The sequence below is a fragment of the Catharus ustulatus genome, chromosome 1 (assembly GCF_009819885.2).
Source record: "Catharus ustulatus isolate bCatUst1 chromosome 1, bCatUst1.pri.v2, whole genome shotgun sequence".
Lineage (NCBI taxonomy): Eukaryota > Metazoa > Chordata > Aves > Passeriformes > Turdidae > Catharus > Catharus ustulatus.
In genome coordinates this window covers 58,181,066-58,193,922 of record NC_046221.1, presented here as the reverse complement: position 1 = coordinate 58,193,922, position 12,857 = coordinate 58,181,066, and the positions used below count along the sequence as shown (strand labels likewise).

The 12,857-nt window shown below is 36.2% G+C and overlaps 1 protein-coding gene across 10 annotated transcripts in view; it reads left to right on the top strand.

Annotated features, from left to right (window-relative positions):
- LRRFIP2 (LRR binding FLII interacting protein 2) overlaps positions 1-12,857 on the top strand; it is a 63,391-nt gene that overhangs the window by 37,321 nt on the left and 13,213 nt on the right. For 6 of the 10 annotated variants that reach the window (XM_033061057.1, XM_033061112.1, XM_033061081.1 and 3 more), the window contains exons 4-8: positions 3,914-3,958; positions 4,625-4,738; positions 5,165-5,236; positions 11,604-11,774; positions 12,076-12,168. In XM_033061057.1, coding sequence (XP_032916948.1) covers positions 3,914-3,958; positions 4,625-4,738; positions 5,165-5,236; positions 11,604-11,774; positions 12,076-12,168 — 495 coding nt within the window. The remainder of the gene's footprint in view (positions 1-3,913; positions 3,959-4,624; positions 4,739-5,164; positions 5,237-11,603; positions 11,775-12,075; positions 12,169-12,857) is intronic. The other 4 variants (XM_033061093.1, XM_033061103.1, XM_033061074.1 and 1 more) reach the window with 1 other exon arrangement.

The following is a 12,857-nucleotide window of genomic DNA, read 5'->3' as shown; positions in this document are numbered from 1 at the left end:
GTTTAATGAAATAATCCTGAGAAGCAGATGAAATAAAAATGTTATGAATAATTTAACATTCATTTCCTACTGTTTCTGTGGCTTGTATTTTGATTTTACTCTGGATAATGCATTTGAAGTCAGCTTAGTACTCTCTGGAAATCAGAAGAACAAGTAGGAGATGAAGAAGGTAGAAAACACTTGTGAGAAACTGTACCATACTTCTCCATCTTAAAATGTATCAGTTTTGATGAATCCATTGGGAAAGATACTAGGAGTACAAAAAGTATAGAAGGAGTATAGAAGGAGGGACAGCAAGGTTTATCAGGTATATGGACTTCTCAACAGCAAGGAGAAGTGGATTTTGAAAGACCAGTATTGTCATAGATTGTAGCCCAAGTTGTTTGTTCTTTTGCTGTAATAATCATAAATAAGAACTCTCTTCAATATCTTTATACTTTGTGAAATGCAAGTGCAATGGGAAAGTTTAGCCAAACTTTCAACTGTCAAAATTTACTTACCTAGCCACATTTAATGAAAATTAAGATACTACTTTAAATACAGATGTAGCTGGAAAGTTTTCAGAGAAATAGAGCATAACATAACAGTGACAAGAAATACAAATTCTGTAGTCCTAAAATAGTATAGTCTGAGCCAGGTGTTCATCAGTAAACTGCTTTTTGTATGCCAGTTATATATGTCACTTTTAGACATCTCACTATCTTTTAATCAGAATGAGGCTACACATATATCAAGTATAAAACCTTTTTTTTTAATTGTGAGAATTGGATAAGGACAACATAGTTTCGAACTGTTCATATAAGCATTTTTTCGCCTATAATCACTTTTACTGGAAACATTGTATTTAGTTTTAATTTTCTGCCTTTTGAAGTAGAATGTTATCAGTAAGCTTATGATAAATCCACTCTTCCCATTAAATACCGTGTTTTACATGAATAATGTATCTCAGTTCAATATTTCACTTGCTGAATATTCACTTGACTTTCTGTCATCTCATGGCAGATGCAATTGCTGTAATGCACTTGGATATATTTTGCCTTTTTTAACAAGAAATATGTAGCACTAGCATTTTTTCCCCACCCTTTTAGGTGCCTGTCTGACATACATCTTTGGGGAGTAACTTCGCCTTCTAGTGTAAGACTTCTTAAACTTAGGAATGAGAAGGAACCCAGATTATAACTAGCACTGTTTGGTTTGTGTTGATTTGAAAAAAAACCAACATTTGTAGAGAAAAACAATAATTTTTATTTATCAATTTATATAATCTGCAAACTTTTTGGAATTTTTATAGTTTGTGTTTGACCCTAAATTAGTACTAAACCCTTTGGTATCTGTTTGTGTGACTTTTTTTATTACTCTAATTTAGGAAAATGAATCAATAATAAATGTTCATTGTTTTTGGTGCAATAATAGAGATTTAAGATAGGATTTTTTGGTTTTTAATAAACTTTTGCTCACGCAGTGGTGCCATCTTCAGTTCTCTTTCACCTTCTCCTTATCTTTTGAAGTCCTCTGATTTTTCTGATCAAAGTGAAACTACTGCTGACTATTTTAGTCGTTCCAACCGCAGGGGAAGCGTTGTTTCCGATGCAGATGATGGCCAAGTTTTGAATAGTGTGAGTGTAATGCTTTTGTTTACACTGCAGTGAATACAGCAAAACCATGGATTTTCTTTTCATACTCTGAAAGAGTAAATACTCTAAAAGCATGCTAAATTACTTAATTGCAAATAGGTGTATTGTGGGGTTGGGGCGCATTTTCACATAAAAATGCACTGAGTGAATTTTTAAAAAGCATGCTGCTTTATTTTAAAGGAGATATTGCCTGTTGCTGGAAGCATGTGACAAGTGTAACACTTTGCATTTTTGTGTGTGTGATAAGCTTAACAATCTCTTAAAGACTCAAACATTTTACATTTTTTTCTTATGGAAATTAACAGTGCTAGGGAGGTTTAGTGTACTTTCTGAATACTATTACTTCTTTTAGTGACAAAAATACTTAGAACTGTGTCCACATTAGTGTATTTTAGTGTTCCTTCATCCCATATGAGATTTTGTCAGAATCCATTACTGAAGCACTCCGTGTTGGCTGTGCACTTGTATGGAATCCCGTGTCAATCAACATACCATGTTAAAAGGAAAATTATCGTGATGGTTTTCCTGTGCAGCTCCCTTTAGACTGAACATGGTTTATAGCAAACCTAACTACCTTCTCTTTATTGCTGCTGTAAGTTCTAAAAATTCTTGTTTCTTGAAGGCAAAACTTCTTTGTTTAATAGCATGGAAAAGAAAAAAGGCAAATTTCTGTTCTTAGGTGTATCTTTTGAAATAGCATTTAGGGTTAGCACATGCTGTGTGGTAGGCAGAGAGGATGAGAGCAATGTATTTATTTAGTTTAGCAAAAGGAATGCTATGTGGTGATCAGCAGTGTGTAAGTGCTTGCTTAGGTGAGAGCCAAAGTCTTCGTACCCTTTCCAAGCAGTGAAACAAGGGACAACAACCTCAGGCTGCAGTTTAGGAGCTCAGATGAGACACTTCAAGAAGCTCCACTAGGATGTTATTGTTGCAGTCTGTCAGGTACAGCAAGGCTGGGGAGCCTCTGTGTTCATGAGCTGGTGAGACTTCACTAGATCAAGCCACAGCTGTTATGTACTATTGACTGTGGTTCTGCTTTGAATGGGAGACTGAGACCTAGAGTACTCTCACAACTGCTTTCTGTGACTTAGCATTTAGATGGTATTTTAATGCCATTACAGCGCTGTCTAAATTGTAATAATGAATGTTATTTATCATCTATACATTCTGAAATCATGAAAGACTAATTATTTCTCCAGCTTAAACTTTTTTCCCCATAATAAAGCTGACTTTCTGAAATTAATATTCTGCTAAAAGAAATATGGAGACTGAGACTGTTAGTTATGCTCTCAGTTGCTTGTGTTATCATCATTATTTATTATTAGATTAAAAATTTATATTTTTATTTAGGTTAGTCTAAATGTATCCTGATCAATTGGTGTCTTCACATCATTCTGTCATCAAACTGGTGACAAGTATTTGCAATCTGTAATTTCAGTACATCATTGGAAGTGGTGAATTTCTCATAAAGAAGCAATGTTGTTTTTATAGAAACCACAATAGGAAGAAAAAGAAAAATCTTATAGTGTTTGTTTCTTCTGTGATTACAATAGACTTCCAAAACTCTGCCCCTGGCATAGAGAAAAACAGGTGTTCTTTGAGAAGCAATATATGTGAGATAACATATTAAATAGTGTCTAATCACACCTATTTTGATTCCTAGGAATGTAGATAATGTGGACATCTACAATATAATTTTGCAGTAGCAGTTCCTAAGTAAGGAGGGACTGTGGTAGTTCTTCTGCTTAGTCTTCAGTACATAAAATATGAATTGAAATGATTTTGTAGATTACTTAGTACACTTTAGTTATCGGTTTTTACCTGAACCAGTTTTATTGTGGTGTAATCACAGGTGACACTAAAGAGGTTGGAAGTACAGATGTGTTTGCTGTTAACTAGGGCATTCACACTGCTGTCGCTGACTGCCTTCAGCGTACCTGCATGAAGCTTTGCATCTGTGATGCTACAACAATTGTAGTGATTACTCTGAAATTTAAAATAGTAAAACATGTTTTGTTGCTCAGTACTGGTAAGGACATTTTAAAAACTTTAAAGAAAAGTTTCTGGCTTTTTTCTTTACAAGCAGTCATTTATTTTGCAGTTGAGGTAAAAACTACTTTTTTAGGCTGAATGTTGTTTTTCCTGTCTTGATGTGTGCTAACATCTGGAATTTTTAAAATTGTTTCACTTTTAAATATTTCTCAGTCTCTTTGAACAAAAGATACTGATTCGGTAGTCCCTTATTACAAAAGGTAATCATGTTCCCAATTCTCTTTCAGCTGGAAGAAAAGAGTGAAAAATCACATTCAGAAATATTTTCAAGGGTAAGAGCTTTAAATTTTAAAATTATTTAAAGTCAGTGTTCATTCACAAATTTGCAAGTGTTTAAATTGTTCAAAAAGCATAAATTCTGTGGAATTTTCTGTCAGGGTTAGCTTGCGAAGATATTTTTAGATATAATTTTTTACTGCCCAAAATTAATGGTTTGTGGTTTTTATTTCTTGAAGAAAATATTTATTCTTCAGTTTACTTTTGCCCAGTAACAATTTTCTATACAATTTATTTTTCATGTGAGAAATGCTTACCAGGAAAGGCTAAAATTTAGGAGGCTAAGACTATAAAAATCCATATGGTAGGTTCTCATTGTGGGCTTTCTTCTGAATCCTGGATGGCAGAAATTATAATATTTAGTAATATTCTAAATGTCTACAGTATTTCAGCACTATTAGCCATGTTATGAATGTCTTCTGGACAGATGACTCAAAATTCTAATGTTCTGATATGCTAAGTCATCAATGAGAAACTGATATTTTACCAAAAAGAAACATAAGTGCTGGGAAATAATCAATGGAAAATACTGTCTGTAAGCTAATATTAAGAAAAATGAGAGAAAGCTGTTCTGTGAATTTGAAGAAATTTATAAAGAGTATTATCAAGTATACCAGAAATAACCATATAATTCCTGATAAAATGTTTTTCCCTTTTTTAAGCCCTCATCTCGCAATTCAGTAAACACAACTCCTCTGAGTGGCAACTCATCTAGGAGAGGAAGTGGAGATGGAAGCATTTTGGTGGATCCTGATGCCTCCCTCAGTGAATTACGGGTGAACTGCATTTTCAGAAAATTTGGAGCTAGTTTAAATAGGAAGATTGTTCTATAATGAAGAACTCCTGTAATAAGAAAATGCTATGAGGATGTAATTTTCAATCATGAAGTATTTTTTTACTTTCTTGGTAATTTATCTTAGTAATTTTGTGTTCATAATTATGGTTTTAAGAGTTTAGCTTTTTAAGATAAGACTTTGTTTAAGTTGAATTTCAAACAATTTTGTCCTATTTGAGATGTCGTGGGGTTAGGATTATAAACAAAACCTTAATTTCCACAAGTTGTTGTGGATTAATTATAATTTCTGGGAATTATTATAGTCTTTGTGATGTGACAGAAGTGCATGTAAACCTTTTAATGCTTTTTCAACTTTAAATTATTTCCCCATGCTTCTTATGCAATGGTTCATTCCTATGTCCTGCAGGATATCTATGATCTTAAGGACCAGATACATGATGTAGAAGGGAGATACATGCAGGGACTTAAAGAATTAAAGGTATCAGGGCTCCTCCCAAGCATGCATTCTGAATGGGTGTTTTTTGCATAATGGAGTTACCACCAGTTTCACTAACGTGAAATGGCTTCACTAACAAATTTTTAAATTCCTTTAAAGCATGTATCTAACTTTTAATGCATGAAGAGCATCAGCTTAAAATGTACATGAGATTGCATGTTTATTATTTGATTACCATTAGAAGAGTATTGAACATCGATGTTTTTATATATACAGGTGTTTTCTGATAAGATAATGAGGTGTTCAGTTTATATTTTTAATTTGTTAGCAACTAAATGGATATACAAAATAATTGCAAGGTATCAAATGGGGAACAAAGAAATGGGAGATAATTATGGCAAAGAACTTAAAAATTAGTCTTCCAAGTTTCAGCAAATACTTCATATTATAAAGCAAACCCAAAATAATAATTTTGAAAGATGTACTGCAGTTAATTTGAGTAGGCATATTGCTTGCAGGAGAAAATAAATTTTGCTCCAATTCTTTGCCATTAAAAGAAATTATTTATGCTGGTTTATATTCCCATTATTTTCTCGAAATCACAGGTTAGTTTTTTCAGCATTAGGCTAATGGGTGCTAAGGGAACTTTCCTGCTTGACAATCCAGCATCCACTATGGTAGTTACATTCGCACCACTCCAGACTTTCACTGCTGGGAGCAAAACCCCCAGTGAGTCACCAAGTGAGTCAATGGATGCGGCACACTCCATTCTCACACTGTCAGTCAAGGTTTCCTTTCAGGCTTGGCCACAGGTTTCCCATAACAGAGAAACCAGATTTCTGAGACTAATTTCAGTAATTTTACGGCTATAAGGCGCACCGGATTATGAGGCACACTTCCGGGTGTTGGCAAATTCCGAACTTTGTCCATATATAAGGTGCACGGGTGTATAAGGCACACTTTTTTTTTTTCCCCAGCGAGGATCCGCGCGCAACAAAGTAAAGAATTAGTAACAGAATCGCGCGATCGCGGGGCTTACTGGCAGGTGTTCAATTTGCAAACATTTTTCACAGATTGATGTAGCCTTTAAACGCAGCCCCAGGTGCCCTCTCCGTGCTGCAGGCCCCGGCACTCCTGCCCGGTGCCGGCTGGTGCCACTCCCACGGCTGGCGCGGCTCAGTGCTCCCACGAGGTTGCCCCCCCTTGGACTCGGCGCTCCCATAGGGCCACTGCCCCTCGTGACTTGCACTTCTGGGTTCACAAATTTCCGAACTTTGTCCATATATAAGGTGGACCGGATTATAAGGCGCCCTTCCAGATTTTGATTGAAATTTTAGTCAAAAGGGTGCGCCTTATAGTCGTGAAATTACTGTACTTTAATCATGGCAGAGTCACACAAAATTGACTCGAGATCAAGCTGGGTGCTGACAAGGAGGGACCCTGAACCAAGCAATCAGTGGGCTTTTGTATCCACAGTCCCTGCACACTGGGGGTCTGGGGTCTTATTGGCTCTGGTTGTATCTCTGAGTCGCCACTTGCCTGGCTGGTGCCACAGGTCACCATGCCCCTTGTGCAAAGGGTCAGTGCCAGATCACTGCTCTTGATGGAATCTCCAGCCATTTCCCCCTACCGAGGATACAATCTGTAGTTTGCGCTGCAGCAGCACACTGAGCTACCTGTGCTAGGTGCAGATTTCTGCAGATTTGTCTGCATTTTGACTTGTTTAAGCTAGTATGTATGCCTTTCTTTTTATACATTTTCACACAATTAACAGTGCAGTAAATTTAAAATAATCATTCTTTTAACTGTTTTGTATTGAGGAGAAACAGAATATAAAAATGATGGGGCTTACGAATCTTTTCCAGGATATTTGTTCTGTTCACTTTTCTGTTGTCAAATTGTGAATGGTTTCATGTAAAAGTAAAGAGAACTTTTCATATCAATATAGAGACTGAACTAAATGAATGCTTCTTGTATTAGAACATGTAACAGTTATGTATTTATCAACTTCCTTGAATTTCTTCAATTTAACAATATATTAGATGATATAGTAAAGGGAAAATACGCAATATGAGCTGTTTAGTGTAGCAAAAAATTATTTCCTCTTTGAAGGATAACTTTGCCTTTGCAAATAACTTTAATCCTGATAGTATGTTCAAGTGAAGTACATTTTGGTTTCGTTATATTGCCATATGAATATTAAAAGAACTTAAAAGAATAGTAGATTTACAAGATCATTAGACATAGACATATGAGACATAGATTGAGTGTAATGTGAGACTGCTTCATATTTTCAGAATGGATCTAGGTCTCACACCTTTGTGTTTGCCAGCATCTCATGATTACTATTCTGACGTACGGCTAATGGATTATTATTTATTGTAATCCATTACAGTTACCAAAGAGCACAGTGTTCAATAGTAAGATTTTCATCTATGCTCAGCTTTCAGAATTGAACCACATTTTATGTTATTGCTAATACTGAATTTTTTTTTTTTAATTAGGAAGGTACTGTCTTTTTCTCAACTTGTACTTGGTCAATTTATTTTGTGTATGTTATAGAAGAGTTACCAGGATACCTGCATTTACACTACATTTAAATGTTGGGATTGTTGCTTGGTTGGTTGGGTTTTTCCTAGGGTGGACTACTGGGGGTTTGTAGACACACTACCTTCTAAACTGTCTGGTTGCCCTTATGCTGCTAAAAGTGTGGGTTTCACCTGGCTATGAATATACTCAGTGTCAGCAGGATAAACTCTAATGTGGCTAGATCTGGTTTCGTTAGGTCTTCAAATCTGTTCCTATCTCATTTTGATTCAATTTTGTTCATTCCTTATATATTTCTTTGGAAAGGAATTCTGTTTCTTTCCTCAATTTTTTTTAATGCTGTTAACAATGCACTCTCTTGATGTCTGTTGGCTTGAATCATCTTGTTCTAACCAAGCAAGCTAATTTTTATAGCACTTTGACTTTACTGATAAAGTGGTGGGTGGTATTTCTTCATAGTGTTAGGTTATATGCAGAGCCTTATGTATTTTCATGCCATCCCATTACCACTGCTTCATCCTTAAAAATCCTACAGCCTCCTTCAAGTGTTTCAGAAATTATTTCAAATCTAACTGGAAGACTTCGTGAAACTGCAAATCTTGAACCTTGGGGAGCATGTGTAATACTTGAAAAGAAGATAGTTGCAAAGAAGTATTTGCATTGTTTCAGTTTTTTTTTTTACCCAATAAGTGACTTAGACATAATTTAGCTTCTCTCTCAGAAGCAGTTTTCACTCTTCAGTATCAAAATTAATCTATCCCTCTTTTGTAACTGCAGATTCACCCTCCTCTGCCATTATTTTTTTATTAATGACATTCTAATACAATGTTTTAAGCCCCAACCTAGTCTTGTCTTTTAAGGCTTTTAAGTCCTGGAACATGTGGCATACAGTAAGAGGCTGAGACAATGGACTTAGATAAGTCTTGGAGTAGTGGTTGGTGATACTGTTGCTGTTTTCAGTGTGTCTGATAGGAGGCTGTGGAGAGTAGAGGGCAGACTTCTTTGCAAGGGAAATACACAACAGACAAAAGTTGAGTTGTAAGAGCAGAAATTCCAATTAGAACTCAAGAAAAGAGTTTTCACAAGGACAGCAAACACTAGTGCAGGTCATCCGGCAAGTTTGACCATCTGTAGTCTAGATTTCTGGAGATACATAAAATGGAGGTAAGTTGTGAGCAGCCTGATCTTAATTGGTCCTCTGATTAGGAGATTGGACCAGATGGCATTCAGAGATCTCTGCTGAACTAAATTACTACATGACCCCAGTCACCACATTCAGAGAAATAATCAAATTGGACATTTTCTCTAGTTGCAATTTTCTTTATTAAATTTCATCTCTGTGAAATTACTGTAGCATTCATTATAATCCTACTATTTTCCTTTTTTGCACTCAACTGGATTATTCTTTCAAAGTCTTTAGGTTTGCTGTCTCTAGGATTTTGTTTTGCCAATCTTTACAAGATTTGTCATATTTACAACATCACAAAAAGAAATATTTTCTCTGATATTAATCTTCAGAATTACTTGCATGCACTAACATTTTAAAAATCTTTTTTCTTATTCTGAGTAATCTTTACTGTTTTCTACTACTTCCTGGATGGTAATGGTACTTGTCGTATATTTTCACAAGTTATGCTGTTTTGTCTCTTTTGATCTGTAATTATTTTTTTCTGAAGTTTCAAAACACTGTATTTCTCCAGCAGAAAATTCCAGAATTCAGTGAATGGAATACAAATGTATATATATATGTGATTATGATAAAATTATAAAAGATAAAATACATACTCTAAGGACAGCTTTCCCAAACTGGAGATTTACCACATGGAATAGTGTTTGGGGATAGGTTTTTTTTTTTTTGCTTTCGTATAGCAGAATATTGAACTGTGGCTTGGTATTTCTAAAGAGAAGACATGATTAATAATTCCAGAACAAAAATGATTGCATAATTTTGCTGTTTAACAGATAGTGGTCTTCAGTATCTTCTTAGAAAACTTAGATTGTTGCCACCTTCTCTCTTAATATATTAGTTTTAGTGTTCTGTTTTCTGGAGACCCAACCTTCATGCTCTTCCTGTGCTAGTGCTTCTACTATCATAATACAAATGATTAAAAATGGAGATAATGCTACTTATGCCTTACAGGAACAGATTACATGAAGTACAAGGAGATTTATAGTAGGGCATAGATCTACAGTAAATTCACGAATACAGGCCGCACTGAGTATAAGCCGCATCACCGGGTGATGGCAAACATTTTGTTTTTTGTCCATAAATAAGCCGCACCTGAGTATAAGCCGCTCTGTCGTTCGCAGCGAGGACCCGCGTGCAACAAAGTTGCCAAATACTAACAGAACCGCGGCAGGATGGGGTTTACTGGCTCGGCTCAGGCTGTGCAGGCTCGGCCCGCTCGGGGCTGCCGACGGGGCCAGGTGGCCCAGCCCGGCGCTGCCGCTCGTGGCCAGCCGACGCCTCTGGGCTCGCTTGCCCTGGGCCGGCACTGCCCCGTGGTGGCAGGCAGGGACGGAGTCCCCCCAGCTCCCGCCGCGGCGGAGGCAGGCGGGGACGGAGCACCCCGCCTCCTCCCTGGGCCGCGGCAATGGTGGCACGGGGCCCCCCCGTCTCTCCTCCGGGCTGCGGCAGAGGAAGGAAGGAGAGAGCTCTCCCGCCTCTCTCCCCGCCCCCTGTGCTGCCTGCAGGCAGCCAGGCTCCACCCGCGGCGCAACAGAGTAACAATTTGTAACAATCGCGAAATGCCGGCTTTTAGTAGCAGGTGCTCGACTCGCACCCTGGCAGGCACTTCTGAGGTTGTAAATGTCAGAAAATTATTCACATATTAGCCGCCCCTGAGTATAAGCCGCATTTCCAGTGTGGGAGCAAAATTTTAGTCAAAATGGTGCAGCTTGTATTCGTGAAACTACTGTACTTTGTCTAGGGATTGATGTAATAGTTCTTTTTCAATTCTAAAATTAGGACTCTGAAAATAAATTGTTATTATTTTCAAATCATAAAATGTTAAGGGGATGGAATGGACTTAAAGATCATGTAGTCCCAACCCCTATATAATGCATATTGAAATAATGGCATGCTTGACAGTGCCTGGAGTGATAGTTGCTCTAAGTATTTAGATGGTTAACATTTGTTACAGTTCTGAAAAAAATCCCAAATATAACTAAAACCAGGATAAAATGGTAAATGGGGGAGATCTGTGTAAGAGATTATACAGCAAGGCATACACCTTTAGGTAGAGAACCAATTATGTGAATCTTTATATGCTTTTTAAAAAAAAATCAGTAAATAAACCAAAGACAAAATATGTTTAAATAGCGAATCTTTATTACTGGAATAATGTGGTTGTCTTAAAATTTTGAATCTAAGGTCATAGGACACTGCTTAAATAATGAGCATTACATTAAAGCTACTCTTGGGAGTTACTTTTGTGATCTCTTTTACTGATTTAATTGTCCACACTTTCTGTTTATTTGTTGCTTCATTCTGAACTGTCTTCTCATCCATGCCTTGAGAACAATGATATTACTGCTAGATACATGGTATTCACTAGAATGTGAAGCTGTGATATTACTACTATGTCCCTGTCAGTTGCTGTGAATGCGCCAGTGTAGAAAATGCAAGTGGAATATTATCTTGTATTTTTCATGCTTTTGTAATAACTTCTCGTTGTGTATGACGTAAGTTCAATACTGGAACTAAACTGTTACGTGGTATCTCTAAAGAATATATTTCAGAAAAAAAATGTTGCATAATTTTAATGTCTAACATCTCATAATTTAACATCGTGGTGGTATTTTAACATTATAACAATGCATCAAAAAGTTAGACTCATGTAAACTTTTCTGCTATTTGTAGGATTCACTAGCTGAAGTTGAAGAGAAGTACAAGAAAGCTATGGTTTCCAATGCTCAACTAGACAATGAGAAAAACAACTTGATTTACCAAGTGGATACTTTAAAGGATGTTATTGAGGAGAAAGAAGAACAGATAGCAGAGTTCTATAGGGAGAATGAAGAGAAGTCAAAGGTATTTTTTTTCCTAATTATAAAGTACAGAAATCTGGACTACTTCGTATGAACATTGAAAACATTCTGAGTAGCTTTACTTGTTAGTATTGGGCTTGAGTATTTATGGCATTTTTTCTCTCTACAGTTTATTAAATAAAATCTTCTGTGTAGTAAATATCTGGACAATTTATTTTGACCACTTCAGTGATTCAGTGGGTTTTTTTAACTGCCTGGAAGGTATAATTTCTGAAATCCTTGCAGTTGCAGTAATTTCTTACATAACTCAAAATAAATATAAATAATTGTTTTATTTAATATAGGAATTGGAAAGACAGAAGCACACCTGCAGTGTTCTGCAGCATAAGCTGGATGAACTTAAAGAGGGTCTTCGACAGAGAGATGAATTGATAGAGGTATGCTCATATGAGTGTATGATAGAACCTGTGCAAATAAATATGGTGTAAGATTTGAATGGGAATCATACACAAAACAGGATTAAATACTATCTTGCATTTTTAAAAAATAATTTATCTTGTTTCAGTGGGTAGAATTTAAGCTACTTATCCTCCTAAATTTATAAATCTGAGAATTTCCCTGCAAGATTTTCAAATGTATTACATCTTGCAAAACCTTTAATTCTTGTGAGAATTGTGGTTTTCTCATGAATGTTCCTTGTGTGTTTTCATTGTTGTGAGGGCAGAACTAATATTTGTGTGGCCAAAATAATTTTCCATGGTTAAAATTGTGATGCATGGATAATACCAAATGTTATTCTTTGCCTTTCCCAAAAGTTTCCATTTCAGTTATTTCAGATTTTTGTGAGTTATCAGCAATTGCAGTGTGCCATACTGAACATTTGTTTGCTTATCAGTCAAGCATAATACACAGAAACACTGGGTCAGCATGTTATTGGTTCACAACCATATTGCATGTGTTTCTTTCCCCCTTCACTCTGTTCTTTTTCCCCTTTTCCCTTTTATTTCTGGAAACACACCCACCTACCCTGAAATCCCAGAGCTATTAGCAGTCTTCAAAATGGTCCACAAAGAAATATATATATGTGTATATATGTATATTGTCAACAGTATGTGGGTGTCCATTT